Source organism: Drosophila grimshawi, unplaced genomic scaffold, assembly GCF_018153295.1.
Source record: "Drosophila grimshawi isolate 15287-2541.00 unplaced genomic scaffold, ASM1815329v1 contig_1369, whole genome shotgun sequence".
NCBI lineage: Eukaryota > Metazoa > Arthropoda > Insecta > Diptera > Drosophilidae > Drosophila > Drosophila grimshawi.
In genome coordinates, this window is record NW_025062891.1 from 1,671,063 (window position 1) to 1,695,698 (window position 24,636).

The following is a 24,636-nucleotide window of genomic DNA, read 5'->3' on the forward strand; positions in this document are numbered from 1 at the left end:
AAACACTGACCCAGCCAAATCCTGAATCGCGAATGCTGGCCACTAGACAAAATGTTCATTAATCACGTGTATTTATTTATACTTATACATAGAAATGCATACATAAGTACATTAAACTAGAACAAATTGGAATCTTTGGTGCACCGAAGATTTAATATCCTTGTAAATTCATTATCGAATCAAATGCCTTGGCAAAACGTTTTAGCGGATTAAATAAAGCATTAAGATTAGAAAAAATTTAAAAGAAAATATTTTAATTCGACTAATGCGTTTGGAAATGCCAATTCGAATTCTTTGAAGCTTCAAATTAATAATGAAAATCATCGAATCGGAAAATGTATGTCCAGTTTAATTAAAAAATGTTATTACCCACATTAATCAGATGGACGTCAGTATAAGAAGTACATGCATATATATATTTAAATAATTACAAAATATATAAATAAATAAATACACACATACAGAGAAAAAGGTTGTGTGTCTATGTAATACATAGAGAGTAGTTCACTTTATGTTCAGTTCCTATGCAAAAATACTTACATACGTACGTAAATAAATTCGACAAGTGCATGTGCATTATTTTTAAATTGTGAATAGTCTTTTTTTTTGTTCTCGAGGAGGAAAAAGATTTGTTGTGATCGGCAAATATCGATCAGCCTAGTTTATTCAGTCGCATAGTTGGTGAGATGCAGCTAAAATCGGTTGAAGATTAGTGGTTCTTTCCTACTTTTTAAAAAAAAATCGTTATTTGTATGTGTGAAAGGCATGCAAATTAATTACTAGCAAAATTCGCAACCCTCAAAATTGGCAGTGTATATTAAATATAAGTAATTGAGTGAACGATAACCCAATGTTACGCAATATATCTATTTAGAAAACTGTAGGAATACTATAAATTTGTATATTGTAAGCATGCACACGCATTGCAAAAACTATGTGGGTGATGGAGTTCGTTATCTAAAAAATAATTTAAAACAACACTAAATTTTCATATAAAATCATCAAGTTTTTTGACCAGCAAATTATGAATTCGGTAAGTTGAAACGATTTACAATTTGGCATCATATATGATGTATATATGCCTATATATAAATATATATATATATATATATATATATATATATATATATAAATACATATATAATGTGTATAGTATATTTTATATAAATAATGTACTTATGTCTACATAAATAACATTGAGCAGTGCGGCCAGCTAGCAAAAACTACTATATAAATATCGATGAATGTTATTTGTTGTATTCTTTGTTTTGAACATTAAATTTAAATTGTATTAAATTGTGACAAGGAACTGAAATCCTGAAAAGGAATAAAGAGAATAGACACAGAAGATTCGGAATAGGAGTAAAAATAAATTGAAGGATAGTAATTATGGACTCCTGCGAGAAATGTACCCAAAGAACTATGGTGTCTATAGATCCTTATAATTTATTTATGATAACGGGATATTTCCTTCCGAGATATATACCGAAAGGTGTGATTTTGTGGTTGTGAGGGTATTCTTCACTTGCCAAGGCAGTGAAGGTCTTCGATCTTGCAGGGTTGCAGTTTTTAAGTTATTGCCTTGGTTTTGGTTGCATTAATAGTTTGGTATCAATATAGAGTGCAAATTTAGTATGATAAAGATGATCGGCGGTCAACCATTTTCGAGACAGTCAACCATATAATTATTTATAGTAGTTTGTCAAATTATTTTATTTTTCAACTCTCTTTTCTTTAGACCTTTGATGTTGTTTTCGTGAATCAGGATTATCAAGCTGATACTAGCGATGCGATCAGTGTTTCTCGTGGAGATTTGGTTGAGCTTGTAAATACCATAGCAACCTCTGAGAAAACAAGGTATGTTAGTAATTTAAAAGAATCTATAAGTTTATTTTTTATTTAATTTTTAACATATTTATGTCTATAATTTTAAATGTCTATAATATCAGATGTTTCATCAGAGTATTTGACGGCTTAAACTCGAAAAAAGAAGGCTTGGTTCCAATGGAAATATTGGAGATGAATTCCAGCTCTCTATCCTTAAATAAAAATGACGGTGCCGATTTGGACTTTAAAAAAAGGTATGCTTAGTCCCGACTTTGCAAGACGATCACTTTATCCATCAGTTTTAACTATGCAAAAATAAATAAAATAATAATTAAAGGCTTAAAAAAAATAAAATAATAATAAGTAAGAATGCTGATTTACACTGAACTCAGCTGTTAAACATATTCTAGTTTTATTGCCAGATTTCCCTTTAAAAATGTTTTACACACCAAAATGTAAGCAACTCTGCAATCGCTTTCACATATACTGAAGAGTACAGAAGGTTATCCTGCCGTCCTTTACACATATCAATTTTCGCACAATGGAGTATATTATCGATAAAATAAAATAAAATTGATTTTGATCTATAGCTCTTATGGTCCCTGAGTTAGCGGTATTGATGCAATCAGACAGATGGGATCACGAATAGGCGGACATGGCCATATAGACTCGGCTGTGGATCCTGATCAAGAAAATATATAGTTTCTTTGGGACCGTAGATGCTTCCCTTTGCCTGTCACATACATTTGCACGAAATCATTATACCTTTTTCAGATTTTCAATGGGTTCAGGGTCTAAAAGTCGCTTTGGGATGAGTCAATATTTTCACCCCACGTGCATTCCAATGTATTTATTAAGCAAATCTGTAATTTTAATTAAAATCTATTTTTAGAACCATTATTGGAGAGCTTATAGAGACTGAGGAGGAATTCTCAAGAGATCTTCAATATGTAGTTGACAAGTATATGAAGGCCGTTGACAAGCCAACTGCTCCCCGATCGGCCCGGGACAACAAAGACATTATCTTTTGCAATTTTCTACAAATTGCTGAATTTCACAATATGTAAGAAATTAAGCAACAATTCATTCATCCTAAATTCACAATTCAATTGCAATTTCAGGGTGCTGAAAGAAGGCCTTAAATGTTATAGTAATCAACCCAATATGGTAGCCAAAACATTTTTAAGACTCGAGCGTGATTTTGATAAACATGTCAAATATTGCCAAAATGAGCCGCTGGCCCAAGAGTTTCTCTCCACAAATGTGGAGAGTCAAACTTTCTTTCAGGTGAGCATTTTTGTTATTTGTTTATCTTAATTGCTTCCTGGTACGTGTTCTCGTGAGTCGAATTTATGTATATTATTTATATATATGTACCAGAGTGTTATTATACAATACACAATATACAAAGCTGTAGAGGCTGGTCAAAATGGACGATCTTTAACTTAACAGTTTTACTTTATTATACTCTAATACCGAAGGTAGAATAGTGAATTGGTTTCCTACCAATTCTGTTTTTTAATTTGGAAATCGATAAGTCCACAATTTTAAACTCGGAAGATAGATTGCTGGTGATGTCCTTCATGCAGTGACATATTCTGCGATACTAAAAATCTCAAGTAACTTAACTGTTGTGTAAGATAGCTTTTAAGCTAGAGTCACAAAACTTTGAAGGTATTTTCCCGGCAAAACGCTTTCAATATCTCCTAGAATTTGATTAGAGATTAGTTGTTAAAAGATAGTTTTTATCATCATTTTAAAGCTAAAGTTATCAAATTTGGAAAGTAGATTCTATTAATACTCTTCGCAAATTGGAAAAAATATATTTTCGGCTCCAATCTCGAAAAATGCGTAAGTCTACAACTCGTATAGTTTCAGTGTTAAAATTACCTCATTTAAAAAGTACTTTAATGAATGAACGAGACGCCTTCAGCCTCATCCGGCCACGATCTTGCCCAATCCACAAATTGTTTATTTGCCACCTGTTAATGATTACGCACGATTTCAACGCTCTCACTTGTTTTTAGCTTGGCAAGTGCAAATTCTTGAATTAAATTCAATTAAATTAAAGTTAAAAATGTCTTTTGCGCGACTTACAACGTTGAAATATAGTTAATTGATTTTGTGAATTTAAAGACAGCCCAATGGCAAATGCTGGACTGACAGCATCAGTTGATCGATGCATGGCGATAAATATCAATTTCCGATCCGCGAATTTGAAGGGGTCACTTTATTTATTTCTTTCACGTTTTGTAAACATCTCCAGCTGTTGAAATCTCACAGATCAATGACGCACACTGATTGCCATAACGATTCGATCAAGAATATATATGTATGCACAATATATAAATACTTTATGGGGGCGGAGATGCCATTTTAAATGCGTTAAAAACGCTGATGACAAATTAATGAAAGTCTCTAGAAGAAAATGAAATATTTTATTTCGAACCTTAACTCTTTTGCAGAAAGCTTTTCACTGGACGAATATGCCATTTTTGTTTTTTGCAATCAGAGAATCAAAAACTTTGTGCATTAGCAACAAGCAAAAACAATTTAATTATATAGCAGCAGCAGACAGAGATTTGTTTTAAGAAGAGAGAACATTTTGTCCAAATAATACCACAAAAAAAAAAAAAAAAAACTTTATAAATAGTAATGAGAAACATTGTTTTGACGTTCATCTGACGAAGTAGGTTTCTCAGTGCCTTGCTCAAAATATTCTACATAAATACACAATTACAGACGTGTGTGTGTGTGAGCAGCACATATACTTTAATGAACTACATAGGGTGCAATATTTGCAATAATATATATATACAAATATACATATTTGATTTCCATTGGTGGTCAGACACATATTCATACATACATACATACGTACACATATGTTCAATGCCTTTAAAATATTGTGTATGCGTATGTAGAATACATTAGTTTATTTTTAAAACCAGGCGTTTCTCAATACTAAAGCTTTTGCACACTTTTAGTGTCTTTTGAAAAGTGTTTGCCGTCGTTTCGTATTCGTTACACGTGGATTTTACTTTCCTTTCGGGTACCAACTTTTTACAAATATCAAATAAAAAAAATTTTAACAATTTCAAACTTTAAATATATATGTGCACTTCTTCATCCAAAAGTTATTAACATTTTGCGGTTTTCCATATTCGTACTTTTCGTTATGCAACATTATTAATAAATATAAATGCCATTACTATTCGTATTTTACTTAATATATGAACACACACAAATAGAAGATATATATAAATATATATATATATTTATATATATACACATATAGATATATATGTGCGTGTGTGTGTGTGTAGACAGTAGGGCAAATTAAATTCGTGCCGATTTGTTTTTATGAACGAATTTCAATTTCAAAGATATAAGAATTATATGTAAAAAAAAGCTCACATGTTTGTATATCTATAGATATGAATATATATTTTTTACGATTTTTAGTTCATGCATGCATCTACATAAATAAAACTGTTTGTCTTCACTGTCTGATTGACTGACTGATTGACTGATTGTTTGATGATTGGTGACTTTAAAGGTATATTTGCAAATTCATGGAAATGTTTTTTTTTTCTTTTTTCTTAAACTTTTTGAGAAATTGGAGGTCAATGTTGCTTGGCTAAAATTAAATTTTTCAACTCATTCCCAAGGCTTTTTCATACAAATACAATTTAATATTTGATTTACCGGAATGTGGCAAATAATTGCATATAATTTTTTGACTTATTTTCATAAATTTTTAATTGCAAACACTTTGATTGCAACTATAATTTTTTGCATACGACGACTTGATGGGGTGTAATTAAAATAGATAATCGCCGAATATTTTTGTTATTTAAATGCTTTTGAATGTATATTATTACATTATATATTAACACAAAGCAATTGCAACTATAGCTTTTGCATTCGACGATCTGTTGGTGTTTAATTAAAATAGATAATCGCTGCACATTTGTATAACTTAAGTGGTTTTTCAACATATATTATTTATTATGTATTTATAATTTCAGGAACTTTCAGCAAATCTAGGTGACGATAAATCGCTTTCCGAACACTTGAAGCTTCCACTTCAGAGAATCAACGACTATAAGCTACTGTTTAAGGTTTGGACATGTAAATTTGTATTACATTATGTATTATGTATGTGTTATATATCATCTCATTCGCAATAAGATTAAGGCTTATTTTCTCAATGTCTAGTTAGTCAAAACTTTATTCAAATGTTAATTGTCAGATTAGAAATGTCAAGTTCAACACATCAATCAAAAGCTGTTTGCCTTTTGCTATTGATAAGCATTTAACTTAAATCTTTTTTGAGAAAATTGATACTTAACTAGAAATTGAGAAAATGTAATCAGTTCAGTTTGAATATTAATATTAATATATATATATATATATATATATGTATATATACAAATTAATTTAACTATATAATTCACAGGATCTAATAAAACTATCACAATACTTCAAAGAAAATGTTAGGGACTTGGAGAGAGCTTTAGAACTAATGCTTAGTGTGCCAAGTAGGGCATATGACAATATATTTATTTCATGCATTGAGGGCTATAAAGGTAACATTTATAAATTGGGCCGCTTATTGTTGCATGAGTGCTGCACAATCACAGATAAGGATGGCAAGTCCCATGAGCGATATTGTTTTCTATTCAAGTCACGACTCTTAATCACAAAAGTGCGAAAAATCTCAGAGAAAAAGTCGATATTCATTTTGCAAAATATTATCAAGCTGCCGCTATGCAATATTGAGGACAGATTAGAGGAGAAGCAAGTCGATCTATCTTTAAGAGCATCAGACGCAATATCATCCGAGTTGCCAATTTCGATTAAGCCTCACAACGAGGACAGTCATCGGATCTGGTACGAAGAGATTAGGTCATATATTGATAACGAGATTGCACTGCAAGAGCACAATGCAGATGATCTGAAAGTCGATGCGACAAATATATCAACTGAAAGCGAATTGTTGCTGCGTCTGCCCCATAAAATTGAGGCATATGATCCAAATTTAGGTGTACGACCCTCTGATGTGGCCGAAAACTACTTTTTGAGCAAGGAAACGAAAGAACGCCTTCAGCTTGAGCATCAGCAACTAATTCGAATCGAACAGGAGGCTATAGAACTATATAAAAGTCAACAGCAGAATCAACAACACAATATTGTCACTCAGTCAAATGTGCAGATAAAGTCTGTCAAAGAGAATGTAATCCAAGCTCATCACTCTGAGCACAAGGTGGAAACTCAATCTCAAAGTGTCTCGATTGTAAAAAGCATTGATGCCAAAACCAGTGCTAAGGAAACTAAACCAATTAAGACCGTAAAGATCGAAGAGATCAAGGTACCCGTAGTGACTGAATCTGCAAAAACTATCAACGTAGAAAAGAAGCAGAGAAATGAAGAAAAACCAACTGTTGAAAATAAAAATTTAGATACACCAAAAATTGAACCTGAACCAATCGTAGTAATTGAAACTTCAAGCGAAAAGGAAATAATATCCGATAAAAAGAAAATTAACGTAATTAATGAAATTGCAATAGAGAAATCGCATAAGGTCGAAGAAGTACACGAAATTCTAACCGAGGGTAAGAACATTAAAGATGAATATTTAGAAGATACTCCGATCGATTTGATTCCCAATCCAACTGAAACAGTAACTGAACCTCAACCTGAACCTGCAACTGAACCTGCAACAGATAACAAATGCATTAGCATTATTCCAACTAAGCATAATCCCATCGAATTGAAACATATCGTTGGCTATAATGAGTCCCTGCAGGATAGTGATAGTAGAAACGAAAACGCCCAATCACGACAGGGTTATCAGCCTGGTCATGCCACTAATATAACCAATGCAGCTACATTAACCCAATGGAATAATCAGCTTGCCAATATCGCAAATCGCAACAATGCCAACGGCAATGATCGTTCCGGTCGAGGTCAAGGTTCACCCCCTCCACCGCCTCTGCCGCCCCATTTCGTGCGCATGCCCGGCTTCTTTCAACCGCTTCCGCTTGTCTCGTACGAGACCACCGTAGAGATACTAATCATTAAAACCCGGCCACCATCGCCGCCTCCACCGCCGCTAACCGTTAAGCGTGTGCACGTTTACACCGAGAGTCTCGAGCAGAAGACTCAGAACTTTTTGGAGGGCATCTACGACATATCGAGCTCAGATACATCGCTGCGCAATGCTAAGCAAAAGATACGAAATATTAAAACGACCGTTTTAAAGTCGAAAGACTCAACGAACTATGCCCAAGATACCGTTAAGAAAGCGAAAGCTCGCGATTTCTCACATATATTTACGCCGCCCATTAAAAATAAACGACCCATTTTCGAAATTGTCGAAGAGCCTGTTAACATTTGCGAGCTTGATGGCGATTATACTGAATCTATTGCTGACGATTTCAGAGAGTCAAGTGCCGATTTTGAAACCCGAGGCCAAAGCATTGGCATGGATGATCACTATTCTGGGTATTCCCTGGCTACTAAGCGGCACTACGAAAGTAAGTTCCCCTTAACAAAACAAAACCAAAACCAAAACAGAATAAAAAACATCACCAAAATATGAATACAATATTTGAAAAACTTTTGTTTCGTCTATCGCCCAGTGTGGCATTATTAATAATATTCGTGTAAACAATGGAAAAGTAAAGGGTAAATAATTATTTGTTATTGTTTCGACTCTTTCTATGTTCTTCAACTGAGAATAAACAAACAAAAAACACATCCACGCATCATTTTATAGACCTTATGTTGTGTTGATATCGAATAGATGCCTGAAAAGTATTTTTTATAAGTGTAAATCTTCGAATATTTATGTTGTAATAATCATATACATACGTACACTCAGAGAAAAAGGTGATTATTATACATATATCAAGCACAAACTTTTTTAATACTCAATTGTATTCTTGGAACTTATCTTAGTTACTCAACTGCATAAATCAAATCAATGCATCTTGAAATCAAAACAAATTAAAGAATATTAATAATTAAATTCTTTTAAATTAAATAGTTAATTAACATAATTTTTGGAATTCCATTTCACTTATAACAATTTTTTTCTTTGAGTGTAAATATGTATCAGAGTTATGCCATTCGTATATAGTATTCAATTTGATTTAGTAATATATCATTTGGAAATTTTGTCTATAATCTTATGTTCTAAAATTCCTTACCCAAACACTTCAATTAGATCCTTCAGAAATTCGTGCTTTTCTCCTCTCATTAACAATCGTCATTGTGATTGACCTTCTCCTTCTGTTTTATTCCTATTTAATTATGCTTTTTATTTCAACATTATTAACATATATTTTTATCAACCCCAATCCATACGACGACAAAATAAAGGAAGTAGTAGGACCAGGGAATATGATAGGGGCACCTCCTATGACAGTACTCAGGAGCAACGCTATGGCATAAGTTCTAGACGTGATCGGACAACATTGGATAGAAACGAAGGACATTCATCACTTCTGGCCACCGGTCGCTCCGAGAGCCGTGTCGAGAGCCGTGCTGAGAGTCGCGCCGAGAGTCGAGCTGAGAGTCGTGCCGAGAGTCGAGCTGATAGTCGCCTATCGTATTCGCATACGGCCAAACGATCTGCTTCCCACATGGTGGAGGAGGGTCCACAACGGTCCGTTGAAAAGCCGATTGTCGTTAAAATGTTGAAAAGTGTTCACGTCGAATGTAAGTTAAAAATGCTATAAAAACAAACGAAGAAAACAAATACAATTAAAATGGATTTCTTCTATTACATAGCCGGAGAAAGCGCGCATTTTGAGATTCAATTTAAGGAACAGCCAGGCCTGGTCACCTGGTTAAAGGACAATAAGCCTTTGAACGATATCCTGGCGGATCGCATTATTCAAACGAGTGCACCCAATAATTCATATCGCTTGGATATTAAAAACTGCAGGTTATTCACATTTCTATGTTTTCTTATTGTTATAACTTACTAACATATCTATTATATACTAACAATTTTCAGTAACCAAACCAAATAACTACAATTACACAGATCAACGTAACTGAACTTTGCAAATCTTTCTAGTGAGATGGATGCGGGAACTTATACAGTTCGTGCCCAGTCGGCAACCGATACAACTAGTGTCACCGCCCAGCTGGCAGTTGGCCAAGGTGAGTACAATCAATCAAACAATCAATCACATGGACAAAATTCATATCTTACTCACACAGAAAATTACTTAGTCTCAATTTTGTTGTTACTTTGATATAGTAATCTGATGTCCAAATATGAGCAGCTTAATAATACTCACACAATGAGTTTAGTTGGCTAAACTAAAAAGTTTTTCATATCCAGTCTTAATTTTCGACTGATTGTTCTGGCTGACATTCTTATGTTGATCGAAACCATATATATAATTCATGTGATCAAAGACGTTTCCATGCGTTACAAGATTCACGACAAAATGATAACAGCTTCTGCTAGGATAAAATGATGTGTCTAAAATCGTTTAAAATCCCAATCAAATTTCTGAGTAAGAGTTCCTTATGAATTGTATAATAATTTCACATCTTGAATACGAGGTTTAGAATTTAGCCATTATTTTTGTTGATAGAAAAGTTTATTTAAGTTGATATTTTATTTAATTCCTTACAGTAAGTGGCCTTGATGAGTCTAAAACGAATATTGCGCCAGCCTTTCTGGTTTCCTTGAAGGATGCCGAAATGATTGAGAATACTCTGTTTCGTTTCATGGTCAAGATTCTTGGCGATCCCAAGCCCAGAGTTAAATTGTATGTAAATCGCACACAAAAATTCAATAAAAACAAATAATTTTGCATATTTCTTTATTTCATAGCTTTAAAAATGAGAAGGAAATTCTTGAAATCACTGATCGCATTCAGATCATCAGAGATAAGGATTATTTGGGATTTTATGAATTGGTCATTGCTGAAGTTCAAAAGGAGGATGCTGGAGTCTATTCCTGCAAAGCAACCAATAAACATGGTGAAGCCATCTGTGAGGCAACAGCAACCACTGTGGGTATGTATTAAAAAAAAATATAATATTTGCATTTTTAAAATTGCTTTTTTAAGTAGTTCATATTTTTTTTCTCTGATTATAAAATAACATTTTTTCTACTTTTATTAAATCGTTCTTCAATTAGAATTCAAAAATCCATTTGGCGCTCTAAGTGGCCAAATTTTGCCGAGTGGCGAGAAAGCCGTTTTTTCATGGAAACGAAATGGAGAAGAATTCGATCCCGAGGAGCGATTCAAAGTGCTCTTTGGCGAGGATGAGGACTCGCTGGCTTTGGTCTTTCAACATGTCAAGCCCGAGGATGCTGGCATCTATACGTGTGTGGCCCAGACAACAACGGGAAATATATCCTGCAGTGCTGAGCTATCCGTACAGGGTGCTATCCAAACTCTAAATCGGGAACCGGAGAAACCCACTCTAGTGATCGAACACCGCGAGGCAAACACAAGTATCGGAGGATCTGCCATCCTCGAACTGCAATGCAAAGGTTTCCCCAAGCCAGCCGTGCTGTGGAAACATGAGGGCGAAGTCATTAAAGTTGATGACAGGCACAAGTTTATGTATGAGGATGACGAGAGCATGTCCTTAATCATAAAGGGCATCCAAACTGAGGATGCGGGCGAATATACCATCGAAGCTGTCAATGAGCTTGGACAGGATCAAGGCTCCATTAATTTGGTTGTCAAGGGTAAGTCTATATTCGACACCTTACTTTATTCTCATAATATTAATAGCAAAATATCATATTTAATTTTATTACATAATAAATTCAAAATCTTTTTTGGTATTAATTCATTCTTAAGATAATAAATATAATTTTGTTGATTTTTTGCAGCCGCTCCAAAGATCAAGAAAATTCAAGATGTAACCTGCACAGCTGGTGAGACAGTGAAACTTGAAATTGAAGTTGAGGGATTCCCGCAACCAACGGTTAGTGTGACCAACAATGGCAAGGATGTGTCCAGCGAGAGCAATGTGAAAATCGCCTCGACTTCAGTTGGCAAAAGCACCGAAAAAGTTGTTGTCACCATTTCTGATATTAAACTGTCGCAAGCTGGCAATTATTCGATAAAGGCCACCAATGATCTGAGCCAAACTTCAGAATATTGGAATTGTACCGTTAAGTCCAAGCCGATAATTGTCAAACACTTCGAAGAAGAGTACATACACGGCGAAAAGGAAACCGTACATATGTCCGTGAGGGTCGATGCATTCCCCGAAGCAAAACTGACGTGGTATCACGATGAAACCGAAATCAAGATGACCGATAAAAGATACAGTGTGGATTGCGATGGCAATACCTATACACTGAAAATCACCGGCACCACTCGCGTGGATGGTGGCAAATATTCCGTTAAGGCGGTTAACGAACACGGTTCAGCGGAGAGCAAAACTCAGTTGCTATTGAAATGTGCCCCGGAACTGAAGCAGAAATTGAAGAACATTACGGTTACCGAGGGTGATTCGAATGTTGAGCTTGTTGTTGGTGTCGATGCGTATCCAGTGCCTCATGTCAAATGGTTTATCGATGGCATTGAAATTGATTCGAAGCGAAATGATTTTCGTATTTCGCAAGATGATAACACTTTCAAATTGGTCCTAAAGGAAGCGGCTGTCAATCAGCAGGGCAACTACTGTTGCAAAATAATGAACGATTATGGTGTGCTGGAGGACAGCTGTACAGTGACCGTCAACTGTAAGCAAATACATTAATAAAATATATAAATTACATAATAAGACTAAATATAAATTAAATTTTCAGGCAAGCCCAAAATCAAAAGAAAGTTGAAGGATGTCGAGGTTAAAGAGGGAGATTCCGTAACCCTAGAAGTTGAGATATACAGCACCCCAGAAGCCAATGTCAAATGGTTAGTTAATACATAAAAAAACTTGATAGTGCATGCATTTAAAAAAAAAACCCTTTAATTATAGGTTTAAGAATGGACATGAAATTCATGAAGATGCACGCATTAAAATCATCCGAGATTCGCAGCGCATTGAAAATTATTATTTAACTTTAAATCTGTCGAAGCAAGAAGACGCTGGCACCTATGAGGTGAAGGCAACAAATTTCATTGGGGAGACAACATCAAGTTGTAAAGTCATTGTTTTGAGTGAGTATATTTTGAAAATCTATAAAAAACAACCAAATTTATATTTATTTCAGACAAATAGTTGTGTAAGATATTTTGGGTACATGAATTTTATTATTGGAAATATGATATTATATTATATTCTATTATATTCAACACCAAGAGCGGAAATGTTTCAAAGAGTAATATTTAAATATTTACCACCTTAAATCGTAAACTATTTTCAAATAATTATAAATCAAAATTTAATTTAGCCAGTGACAATTTATCCCTGGAACAAACCGTGACAAAGACAATGATTGCCACAACTGAACAACCAGAAGAAGGGGGTAAAACACACAGATTTCATTTTAATAAACTATTACTAATATTTAAAACACTGGATGTGTGTTGTAATTATAATATTGCTGTATAAATGCGCTTTCTACATAAGCCGGTAATTAACTTTATCAGATAACAACATGAATGAATAGGTTTCAATATATTTTTGTAAATGAGTCATAAAGTCTAAACGAAAAAAAATTTCTATAAGCGCATTAATTGAGTGTAAACAATTAAATTACTGATTTCTCAGCATTACTTTTGCAATTGTGCATGGAATTAAATAATCTAAATTGGATAGAGTGCAAACATAATTCGCCAGGAATCTCAAGAATGCCTTAAGAGCTGAAGGAAAAAAATGCATAAATCTAGGACTGCAAATTATGCCAAGCATATCGAACTAAAATATAAAATTAAAACTGAATGGTGTCTGTCAACTAATTGTGTACATAATATAAATTAACTTGATTGATAACATTGAATTGTCTGTAATATAATTTTTGAAATTGGTGACCTGAGATCCAAAAACTGTGGCCGATATAGGCTCTGCTGGGCGCAACTATTATAAGGAGGAGTATCAATTTAGCTCTCAAATTTGGTAATTTTAGCCCCTAAATTGTAGGAGATATTGGATTCGGGAGCAGGAGTAAGGGATATAATTAACATACTATTTCAAAAATAATAATATAATTTAAATAAAAATTGTGGTTTTACCTCAATATCTGTAGAAGACATTCAAAACTCTCAAAAAAATTGATAACATGTAGCACAGAGCAGGTTGGGTTGAGCCAAGAAATACCTATCATTGAAGGTGATTTTTATAAGTCTACCGTCTAAGTATGCCTTTAAAATTGCGATAAATATATGATTTACTGAATTTTGTGGGCGAGAAAGAGTTGAAAGAGTTTTCTAGTAATCTTCCTTCCAAGTTTAGTAACTGTGTCTCTTAAATTATGAAAGATATAGGGTTTTCGGAATTTTCGGAGCGTGACTAAACAATTTTAGAGATGGTTCCTAGTAATCTTCCAAGTGTGGTAACTGTAACTTTAAAATTTCGGGAGATATAGGTTTTTACCGTTTTTGGGGGCGGTAATGGGCGTGGTTCAAAATTTGTATTTTTGAAAAGTATTACTAGCAATATACGCGTCAAATTTGAAGACTCTAGCATACAATTTGTGAAAGAAAGCGGAGGTTGTGGGCGTGGTCTGATATGTCATATGCCAATCCTTGAGGAGGTTACCAGCTAGTTATTTTTGATCTTTAAAATTGTGGGATGTATGCGATATTACCGATTTAGACTTAGACTTTAGACTTTAGGTGTGGGCGTGGCTATATAACCATTATACTCTTGTATCTGCGGTATATGTATATATATTTAAATGTACAAAATGTAAGAGGTAAGTGCTTGGCCAAATATCCCAAGAAACGACAAAAATAAAAAGAAGATATTCAAATAAGTGTAAATAATGAAATGTAAAATTCTCAGCAATTCGCAACTGTGCATGGAATTAAAGCATTTAAATTGGATTAAGCGATGAGATGCAGCAGCAATCGAAGGATTGCCCTAAAAACTGGAATGGTATAATTAAGTCTGTGACTTCAACTTATGGCAACTATTTCTAACTTTAATATAAAAATGCAACTGAATGGTGTCAACTAATTGTGTACATAGTTTTAAATAAAAGTCATATAAAACCCTATTTTTATGAAAATAGGTTCAAAACCAAACCAGCAATGTCAATGTATACATTTCGATACTTTATCAATAATATTACACCTAATTGCAGCGGTACCCGAGATTGTTCACATAGATGTCTTTCAAATGCACAGTTTCGAGAGCCTTCCGCTTAAATACGAAGTCATCGCTACTGGTATTCCAAAACCGGAAGCCGTTTGGTATCACGATCAGAAGCCCATTAAATCGGACGATCATGTTGCTATAACAGTTGATGGGGTTTGTCTAAAAGAGTTTCAGAAATTTTGAATGATGCTAATATGGTATATTTTAGGAGCATTATAAACTGGAAGTTAAGTCTTTGGATCTAGCCGATGCCGGTGAATACAAAGTAGTCTTGAAAAATAAATGCGGTGAAAAAAGCCATCAGGGAGTGCTGTCTCTCTCAGGTAAAAGATATAAATATCATTGAAAACTGATAGTATTATTATAAAATGTATGATTATTGTAAACGTAGGTGTCGCTGAGTACAGGAAACCTATACTGATCTCCAGTTCTGGATTGAAAGATCTTAAACTTAAGAAGGGCGAGAGCGTTGCGGAAACAGTAATATTCACAGCTGATCCAAAGCCAGAAATTGTTTGGTTGAAGGACGGAAAACCAATTCAGAGCGATGAACAACTTAAACTAAAGACTGAATCGAAGGAGCTAGAAAACGGATTAGTACAATACACGTGCAATTTAAATATAATGAAAGGTAAGACTAAACCGATATTCAAAATGCACTTTATATGACAAGTTGAAACTTGAAACTTAAATTTGAAAACTATTTTCAATATTAAAATAGCCGACATTAAGGACTCTGGACGTTATGAGCTGAAAGTGAAGAATAAGTATGGAGAATTAGCCACAGCTGGGTACATAGATGTGCTGGCCAAGCCAGAAATTTTGGGCTTGAAGGATCATAAGTGTATGCCTGGGGATACGGTCTGCTTTGAAGCAACCATACTTGCCAATCCGAAACCAAAGGTCTCCTGGACCCGAGGAAATGAGAACCTTTGCAACAATGAGAACTGCGAAGTCATCGCCGATGTCGATGGCGATAAGTATAGAATTGTCTTCCAGTCCGTAGCATCAAAGGACGACGGCAAATATACAGTTACGGCCATTAATTCCGAAGGAAGGTCTGACTGTGAATTCAGTCTGAACGTACTTGGTAATATTCGAATACATAAATGTGATCGCTAACAATACATATGTAATATAACTGAACCTCTTTTTTATTCCAGTTGAGAAGCCTGCGTTCATAGTTCCACCCGAAGACCAGGAAACCCACGACCTTAAAAATGTGACAACCAAAGTGGTTGTCCATGGAGTACCGATACCTACTATTGCATGGTTTAAGGATAACAAACCCATTGATCTAACGGCTACTAACAAAAATTCAGATGAAAAAGCTTATAACGTTAAATCTAATGCGCTGGCAACCGATCAAGTTGATGGTGTCTTTGAAATAACTAAATTTAGACCCGTCGACATTGGAACGGTGAGTATCATTTATTAAGTAAAAAAATTATTCTTCTAATTGTAAGCACTTTTGTTTTTTTTTAGTACACTTGCGTTGCTAAAAACGAAATTGGCGAAACGAAAGCAACATTTAAATTGGAATTGGAGTCGCTGGCACCTAAGTTTGCCAAGAAATTGGACAATGCCGTAGATGTCATGGAGGGTGAGCCTCTCCTGCTGGAGTGCACAGTGGATGGCAGTCCCTTGCCCACAGTCCACTGGTTTAAGGACAGCGAGGAAATCAAGCCTAGCCAAGGGTATTTATCCACGAAACACCACTTTGCATGCATATATCTACTACAATCTGTACTCCTTTTCTTTGCAGCGTGTTGTTGACAACAACGCCTGAAGGACTAGTTAAATTGGAAATCGAGCACTGTAAACCAAATGATTCGGGTGCCTACAAAATAATTATTTCCAATCCACATGGCGAAAAGGTTGCACTCTGCGCTGTGGCCGTAAAACGTTAGTATTTATTGTATAAATCGAGTAAAAACATAGATTACATACCCTTGCAGACCTATTTTATGCAAAAAAATCCGACTGAATTTTTCTATGAAATCTATATGATATTGTAGTCCGATATTGATAATTTTTGTGCTTTATTTCTTGAATAGCCAAGGAAATGGAACCGAAATTCGTGAAGCCCATTGAAAGCCAAACAGTGACCGTTGGAGAACCCTTAAAATTAACTGCCCATGTCACTGGTTTCCCAGCACCCGAAATAAAATGGTATAAGGATGGTTTGCTACTACGCCCAACCTCCGGTATTAATTTCATTAATAATCCCAATGGACAAATTGGCTTGTGGTAAGAACATTAAATTGTCTACAATATTTTATCTATATATATTAATTTTTTGATTCGAATTCAAAAAACAACTAGCGTTGATTCAGTTGATGGCCAGGATGCTGGTATCTATAAATGCGTAATTGTGAATAAGCAAGGCGAAATGGAAGGCGCAGCCAAGGTTGAGGTAGTTGCTCGGGAAGCAAAGCCAGCATTTGTTGCCGAGCTGCAGGATGCATCTAGCATTGAAGGATTCCCGGTTAAAATGGATATTAAGGTTATTGGTTATCCAGAACCGAAGCTTCAATGGTTCCACAACGGACATGAAATATTGCCAGATAACAAACATTTTGCCATTGTGGAGAATCCCGATGGCGTATATAGCTTAATCGTAGACAAAACGGCGCCAACTGATTCCGGCTTATATGAAGTTATAGCACAAAATTCGGAAGGATCAACCGCTTCCAAGGCAAAACTATATGTTGCCCCCAAAACTGATGAAACCTCAACAGAGGAAATGCCTCAATTCGTCTCGGGTCTTCGGGATGTGAATGCCGATGAGGGTCAAGAGATGGTGTTGTCAGCACCATTTATTGCCAATCCAATGCCAGAGATAATGTGGTCCAAGGATGGCGTTCCGTTGGTACCAAGTGAACGACTATTAATGACTTGTGATGGAAAGCACGCGGGTCTAACTATAAACCCTGTGGAAACCGCCGATTCCGGTAATTATGTTTGCCTGCTTGCTAATCCCCTGGGAGAAGATTCATCGGCCTGTAATGCGAATGTTCGCAAAGTCTACAAGGCGCCGATCTTTACGCAAAAGATGTCGGATCTACAGCAAGTTTTTGGCAACAATGCCAAAATTCCGGTTACTGTTTCGGGCGTTCCTTATCCGGAACTCCAATGGTTCTTTCAAAATAAACCCATTGAGTCTTCGGACAAATATTTCATCCATAATGATGGCGATCATCACATACTGACTGTCAAGGATTGCCAAGCCCCGGATCAGGGTGAATACAAATGTATTGCCTCCAATAGGGAAGGCAAAGATATTACCAAAGGTCGTCTAGACATCGTCAATGAAGTGTAAGTATTTATTTACAAAGGAGTATAATTTTGTGTTGACTAAGTAATTGCTTATGTTATTTTTTTAAAGTAAAAAACACATGCGTTCCGAACCACCTGTATTCCTTAAAAAAATCGGAGATTGCGATATCTATGAGGGTATGACAGCCAAGTTTACTGCCTGTGCTACCGGATATCCCGAACCGGAAGTTGAATGGTTCAAAAATGATCAGAGACTATTTCCATCTGAGAATATTGTGACTGAAAAGGAACCAAACGGTCTTCTACGCCTAGCAATTAAAAATGTTACGGATTTGGATGTGGGACGCTACTCTTGTCGTATCTACAATCCACATGGTGACGACATTTGTCATGCCGAATTGTTCTTCGATGGTAAATGAGATTAATAATGAAAACTTCAGTTTTATGTTTATAAACAACATCGACTCACTTCATTACGATTTTTTGTATATACCCCATATAGTTATAGATTCGCATCAGCGTCCGTTGGGAGACCAGTACTCAGACTTTAAGCAGTACAAGAAGACCGGTGCTCCGCCACCATTGCCAGATGCTCCGATTATATCACGAATGACCGACAGACGTCTGCGACTATCCTGGAAACCATCGGTTCCCTTGTCTGCTCGCTATCCGGTCACGTTTCAGGTATGTGGATGCTTCACAAACGTACTTTACTTTTGCAATATTAAACTCCACAACTGAATAGGTTGAAATGTTGGATTTGCCGGACGGTGATTGGCATACTTTAAGAACTGGCGTTCGTAGCTGTGCGTGTGATATTAAAAACTTGGAACCGCTCAGGGATTATAAATTTAGAATACGCGTGGAAAACAAGTTTGGTGTCAGCGATCCAAGTCCATATGCTCAAACATATAGGTGAATATGAGCCACAATAATTTCGCAATAGACAAAAAAAATATTGATTTCTCTTCATTTTTAGGCATAAGCTTGTACCAGAGCCGGCGAAAACTTACACGTATTTACCACCTGGTACTGACTTTAGACCAGAAACTTCACCATATTTCCCGAAGGACTTTGATATTGAACGTCCACCACATGACGGATTGGCCCAAGCTCCACAGTAAGTTTTGTTTCCAAATAATCAATATCAATTTTGGTAATTTCAATTCAAGTTGCATTTTATCATTACTTTTTTATATTAATATTTGTTGTATTTTTTCAGATTTCTACTTCGTGAAAATGAATTGTCCTATGGAGTCAAGGGTCACAACACTGAATTAATGTGGTTCGTCTATGGCTATCCTAAGCCAAAGATGACCTATTACTTTAACGACATGCAAATTGAATCCGGTGGTCGATTTGATCATAGCTACACTCGTAACGGCCAAGCGACCCTTTTCGTTAACGAGTAAGTGATATATATATATATATATATAGACATATTCATATAAAGATCTTGGCAATTGTACTCCACGACTCAACAAGGCTCCGTTAAGAATTGATCTACCCAAAAGGCGGAACTCTAAGAGACTTTTTTAGTTAGACTCATTCAAAAACGCTATTTCAGATGTGTCTGCAGTTGCACTTAAGTCACTTTGTACCTTACATTTAATCTTTTCATTAGTGACCAATCAATCAATCTTATCAATCAATCAATCTAGAGAAGATCTATTATTATACAGCGACCCTCTTAAGTATGTGTTAAATACGCGTATTAACTTCACTTTTCCCAGTAAACCTACGTTAACGTATTTTCGATGAAACTTTCTCGTTCTTTAATTAAGTCTTCAGTTGTAACATATGCATTCCCGGAAAATCTCTGACCGTGATTGGGTTGTTTTGTGGGTTTTCCACGATCCTTGCAATAAATTTTGGCCCATTACCATATAACTAAGCTAAAACTTCACTGCTTATTTCTTTATATCCTTTCGTTATATAACATACTTATATATTATTTATATTTAATTATTTTAAAAGTATGTTGGATCGCGATGTTGGATGGTATGAAGCAGTCGCCACAAATGAACATGGTGAAGCGAGACAACGAGTTCGCCTTGAAATTGCCGAGTATCCAAGATTCTTGAAGCGACCAGATGAAACATTCATAATGTCACGCAAAAATGGACGTATTGAAGCGAGGATTACGGGTATTCCATTGCCAGAGGTCCATTGGTATAAGGATTGGAAGCCTTTAGCTGATTCTTCTCGTATTAAAGTATGTATTTTAATAATAAAAAAATAAGAATATTTATATATTAGGATCTTTTCATAAATTTACGATTTTAGGATAGGATAATCTATTTGCTCATTTTATAAAAGTTTGAATAAAATCATTTTTGATCAATTAATTTTATATTTTCTCCGATTTATACTAGATGCACTCCTATGATCCCGATATCTACGTACTCTCAATCCATGACTCAATAATTAAAGATGGAGGCTTGTACTCGGTCAGCGCTAGAAATGTAGCTGGATCTGTTAGCACCTCGGTGACTGTACACATTGAAGACAATGAGGATCAATATATTTACAAGACCTATGGCAGACATCCATATGTGCGTCCGAAGCAATTGCGCTACGAGGATAAATATGATATTGGTGATGAGCTGGGTCGTGGAACCCAAGGAATTACTTATCATGCCGTTGAGCGTGCAACGGGCGACAATTATGCGGCAAAGATCATGTATGGAAGGCCAGAGCTGCGACCATTCATGTTGAATGAGTTGGATATGATGAACATGTTCAATCACAAGCACCTAATTCGTCCCTATGACGCATATGAGAATGATCGCTGTGTAACACTCATCATGGAACTGGCAGCTGGCGGAGAGCTTGTTAAGGATAACTTACTCAAGCGAAATTATTACACGGAGCGGGATATTGCCAACTATGTCCAACAGTCGCTTTGGGGATTGGAGCATATGCATGATGTTGGAGTCGGTCACATGGGAATGACGGTATTTATTCATATTGCTTTAAGTTTTTTATTTATTATACTTATTTCTTTTGCATATTTCAGATTAAGGACCTATTGATTTCAATCGTTGGTAGTGATTATATTAAGATTTCCGACTTCGGTTTATCACGCAAAATCAATAAACATAATCTATCAACATTGGATTATGGCATGCCGGAATTCGTATCGCCAGAAGTTGTGAATAAAGAAGGCGTAAGCTTTTCGCATGATATGTGGTCGATTGGCTTAATCACCTACGTACTGCTTAGCGGTCGAAATCCTTTCCTCGGTGCCGATGATAGGGAAACATTAACTAAGATTCGTGAAGGCCGTTGGGATTTCAGTGATCCATTTTGGACACATATCTCTGATGATGGTCGCGACTTTATAAGCCGTCTATTACTTTATAGTCCTGAAGAACGTATGGATGTGAAGACAGCATTGAAGCATCCTTGGTTCTTTATGCTTGATCGCAAAGCCTCATTGGATGACTATCAAATTGGAACGGATCGTTTGAGAAATTATTATGATCACTTCAGAGATTGGTATGCCAATGCGTCCTGCAAGAATTACTTCCGCAGACGTCGCCTGAGTGGCTGCTTCCAACATCCATCGAAAATGGTCTACCCAAGTGGACATTCATATACCCCAGAACGTACGCCCGAACCCTTGCCGGAACCAAGAATTAGAAGTAAACGCGAAGATGTCGTCTCTAAATTCTTGCATCCAGATTACGAGCTTGGTCTCATACAATCTGAGAGCCAGTAAGTGATATATAATAATAGTAATATATAATAATACCTAACCTATCTCCGGGAAATTTCAGCTATCAATATGGTCCCGACACGTATTTGCTGCAATTAAGAGATGTTAGCTTCCCCGTTAGATTGCGTGAATATATGAAGGTGGCACACAGGCGATCGCCATCATTTGCATTAAACGATTCAGTTGATTGGTCGGTAAGTACGGCCGTAATACGGCATCATAATCACTGTATCATAGATGTTCTATAATATATATCTTTCAGCTGCCCGTTATTCGTGAAAGACGCCGTTTCACTGACATAATGGACGAAGAAATTGATGATGAACGCACAAGAAGTCGCATTAGCATGTATAGTGCCAATGATTCGTATTCGATTAGACGTTTGAGAACAGAGTTGGGACCCCGATTGGATGAATACACCGAGGCCGATGCGATGCTGGAGAGTCAGCGTGGCGGCTATCCACCGTTCTTCAGGGAGAAGCCACAAACGATTGCCATCACGGATAACAAGCCGGCCCACATACACTGCTTTGCCGTTGGAGATCCGAAGCCCTGTGTACAGTGGTTCAAAAACGATATGGTTGTGTCGGAAAGCAAGAGGATCAAGATAACCTATGACGATGATGGTCGTTCGATACTGCGCTTTGAGCCAGCCGTACATTTCGATATTGGTATCTATAAGGCAGTGGCCAGAAATAAGGCAGGTCAAACTGTGGCCAGATGTCGCATAGTTATTGCAACACTTCCCGATGCACCCGACTCGCCGGAAGTATCCGCAACGAGTGCAAGCGAAATACTATTGAGATGGAAGCAACCTCGAGATGACGGACACTCTCCAGTCTTGTGCTATAGTCTGCAGTACAAACTGCAGACGAGCGATGCGTGGACAACGGTTGCCGATAATATTGATCATGAGTTTTATTTATTGCACGAACTCACACCCAACACCAATTATCATGTGCGTCTGGCTTCGAAGAACCGCATTGGCTGGAGTGATATGGGAATTGCCGTTAATGCAACGACTTCCGGCAATGATGCACCCAAAGTCCACATTACTAATGCCATGAAACACTTACAACAGTTGACGGAGAAGGGTCAGGAAATAGTTCCTGAAGAGGAGCGAGTCCATACCGACTATCATTGTGAGCGTGAACCGCCCACCTGGGTAACTGATTCCTCCGTCAGCGATAAGTATAGCTTTATTTCGGAGATTGCTCGCGGCGAGTTCAGTACGATCGTGAAGGGAATTCAAAAATCGACCGATACCGTCATCGTTGCCAAAATATTCGAAGTCACTGATGAAAATGAGGAAGCCATTGTCGCTGAGTTTGATAATTTCAAAACTTTGAGACATGAACGTATCCCAGCTCTGTTTGCCGCCTACAAGCCAATGAACGTACCGATTTCGATATTTGTGATGGAGAAACTACAGGGTGCCGATGTGCTAACCTACTTTAGCAGTCGTCACGAATACTCGGAACAGATGGTTTCCTGTGTAATCACTCAACTATTGGATGCTCTGCAATATTTGCACTGGCGTGGATATTGTCATCTGAATATTCAGCCCGATAATGTTGTTATGGCATCGGTGCGATCAATTCAAGTGAAACTTGTCGATTTTGGCGCTGCAAAGAAAGTAAATAAATTGGGAATAAAAATAACACCAACTGGCATGTTGGACTTCCAGCCCCCAGAGATGATTAACGATGAGCCAGTCGTCCCACAGAGTGACATCTGGTCGCTGGGTGTACTCACCTACCTGCTCCTGTCCGGTTGTAGTCCATTCCGTGGCAATGACGAGTATGAAACTACACAGAATATTTCATTTGTGAGATATCGTTTCGAAAATCTCTTCAAAGAGGTTACACCAGAAGCAACCAGATTTATTATGCTGCTATTCAAGCGTCATCCCACGTAAGTGTAATCATCATAATACTGTTTAATTTAAAACATATTAATTCATTAATTTTACTACCACAACAAATAGGAAACGACCATTCACAGACGATTGTCTGGAGCACAGATGGCTTATGTCCTCAGATTATATGGTTAGGAAGCGTGAGCGCGCCATATTCTTAGGAAGTCGACTAAAGGTACTTTAAATGAGGTTTTATTATGGAATTTTGTTATTAATACCACACCTATTGTTACCATCCCAACAGGACTTTAGCGATGAATATCACGACCTTAAAAGCAAATCAGCCACAACATCCAAATCTCTTTATGCGGTTGAAGGCGGACCGACTCCTTCTCAACTGCTCCGATCAAATAGCATTCAAGAGGAATTGCTAACAACATTTTAGATAAATAGCTAACAAAAAACCAATGGTTGTTATGAATTTTCTCTGTATTTCAGCTTACGAGTTACGAAAATAATAAAAATTGAGATACCAAATATTTAATTAATAATTCGGTTGTTTTATTCGAGGGTCGACAACGAGGATCTATCTGGTATGTCTTATTGGAATATGATTGGGATTTATTTTTAGCTGTTTGCTATTTTTCCGGCTAACTTGAATTGAAATAGGACAGATAAGCCAGGTAAAAGG

At 36.3% G+C, this 24,636-nt stretch overlaps 1 protein-coding gene and 1 long non-coding RNA gene across 7 annotated transcripts; one reads left to right on the forward strand and one right to left on the reverse strand.

Moving 5' to 3' along the window:
- Positions 1-2,004: 2,004 nt before the first annotated feature.
- LOC6560042 (obscurin) lies at positions 2,005-24,493 on the forward strand. Of its 6 annotated transcripts, XM_032735523.2 has the most exons (36): positions 2,005-2,081; positions 2,720-2,890; positions 2,949-3,114; positions 5,859-5,951; positions 6,290-7,445; positions 9,217-9,555; positions 9,628-9,784; positions 9,920-10,005; positions 10,490-10,625; positions 10,691-10,875; positions 11,000-11,560; positions 11,708-12,568; positions 12,635-12,740; positions 12,805-12,986; positions 13,220-13,294; positions 15,074-15,240; positions 15,296-15,410; positions 15,479-15,718; positions 15,809-16,177; positions 16,251-16,507; positions 16,573-16,784; positions 16,853-16,992; positions 17,145-17,337; positions 17,413-18,405; positions 18,476-18,777; positions 18,869-19,050; positions 19,112-19,281; positions 19,346-19,486; positions 19,589-19,774; positions 20,344-20,581; positions 20,742-21,323; positions 21,386-22,086; positions 22,149-22,281; positions 22,350-24,001; positions 24,075-24,180; positions 24,250-24,493. In XM_032735523.2, exons 1-36 carry the CDS (start codon positions 2,005-2,007, stop codon positions 24,388-24,390), a joined length of 11,571 nt encoding a protein of 3,856 aa, XP_032591414.1. In that variant the 3' UTR covers positions 24,391-24,493. The 6 variants fall into 6 exon arrangements, with proteins under 6 accessions (XP_032591414.1, XP_043070299.1, XP_032591413.1 ...); XM_043214364.1 differs by lacking the exon at positions 13,220-13,294 and having other exon boundaries at positions 6,290-8,373; positions 9,227-9,555; XM_032735522.2 differs by lacking the exon at positions 13,220-13,294.
- LOC116805126 lies at positions 2,075-4,121 on the reverse strand. The gene is made up of 3 exons (XR_004365049.1): positions 3,925-4,121; positions 3,718-3,854; positions 2,075-2,132 (listed from the first exon to the last, which is right to left on the reverse strand). It is a non-coding gene; the product is annotated as an uncharacterized LOC116805126 (long non-coding RNA).
- Positions 24,494-24,636: the final 143 nt, after the last annotated feature.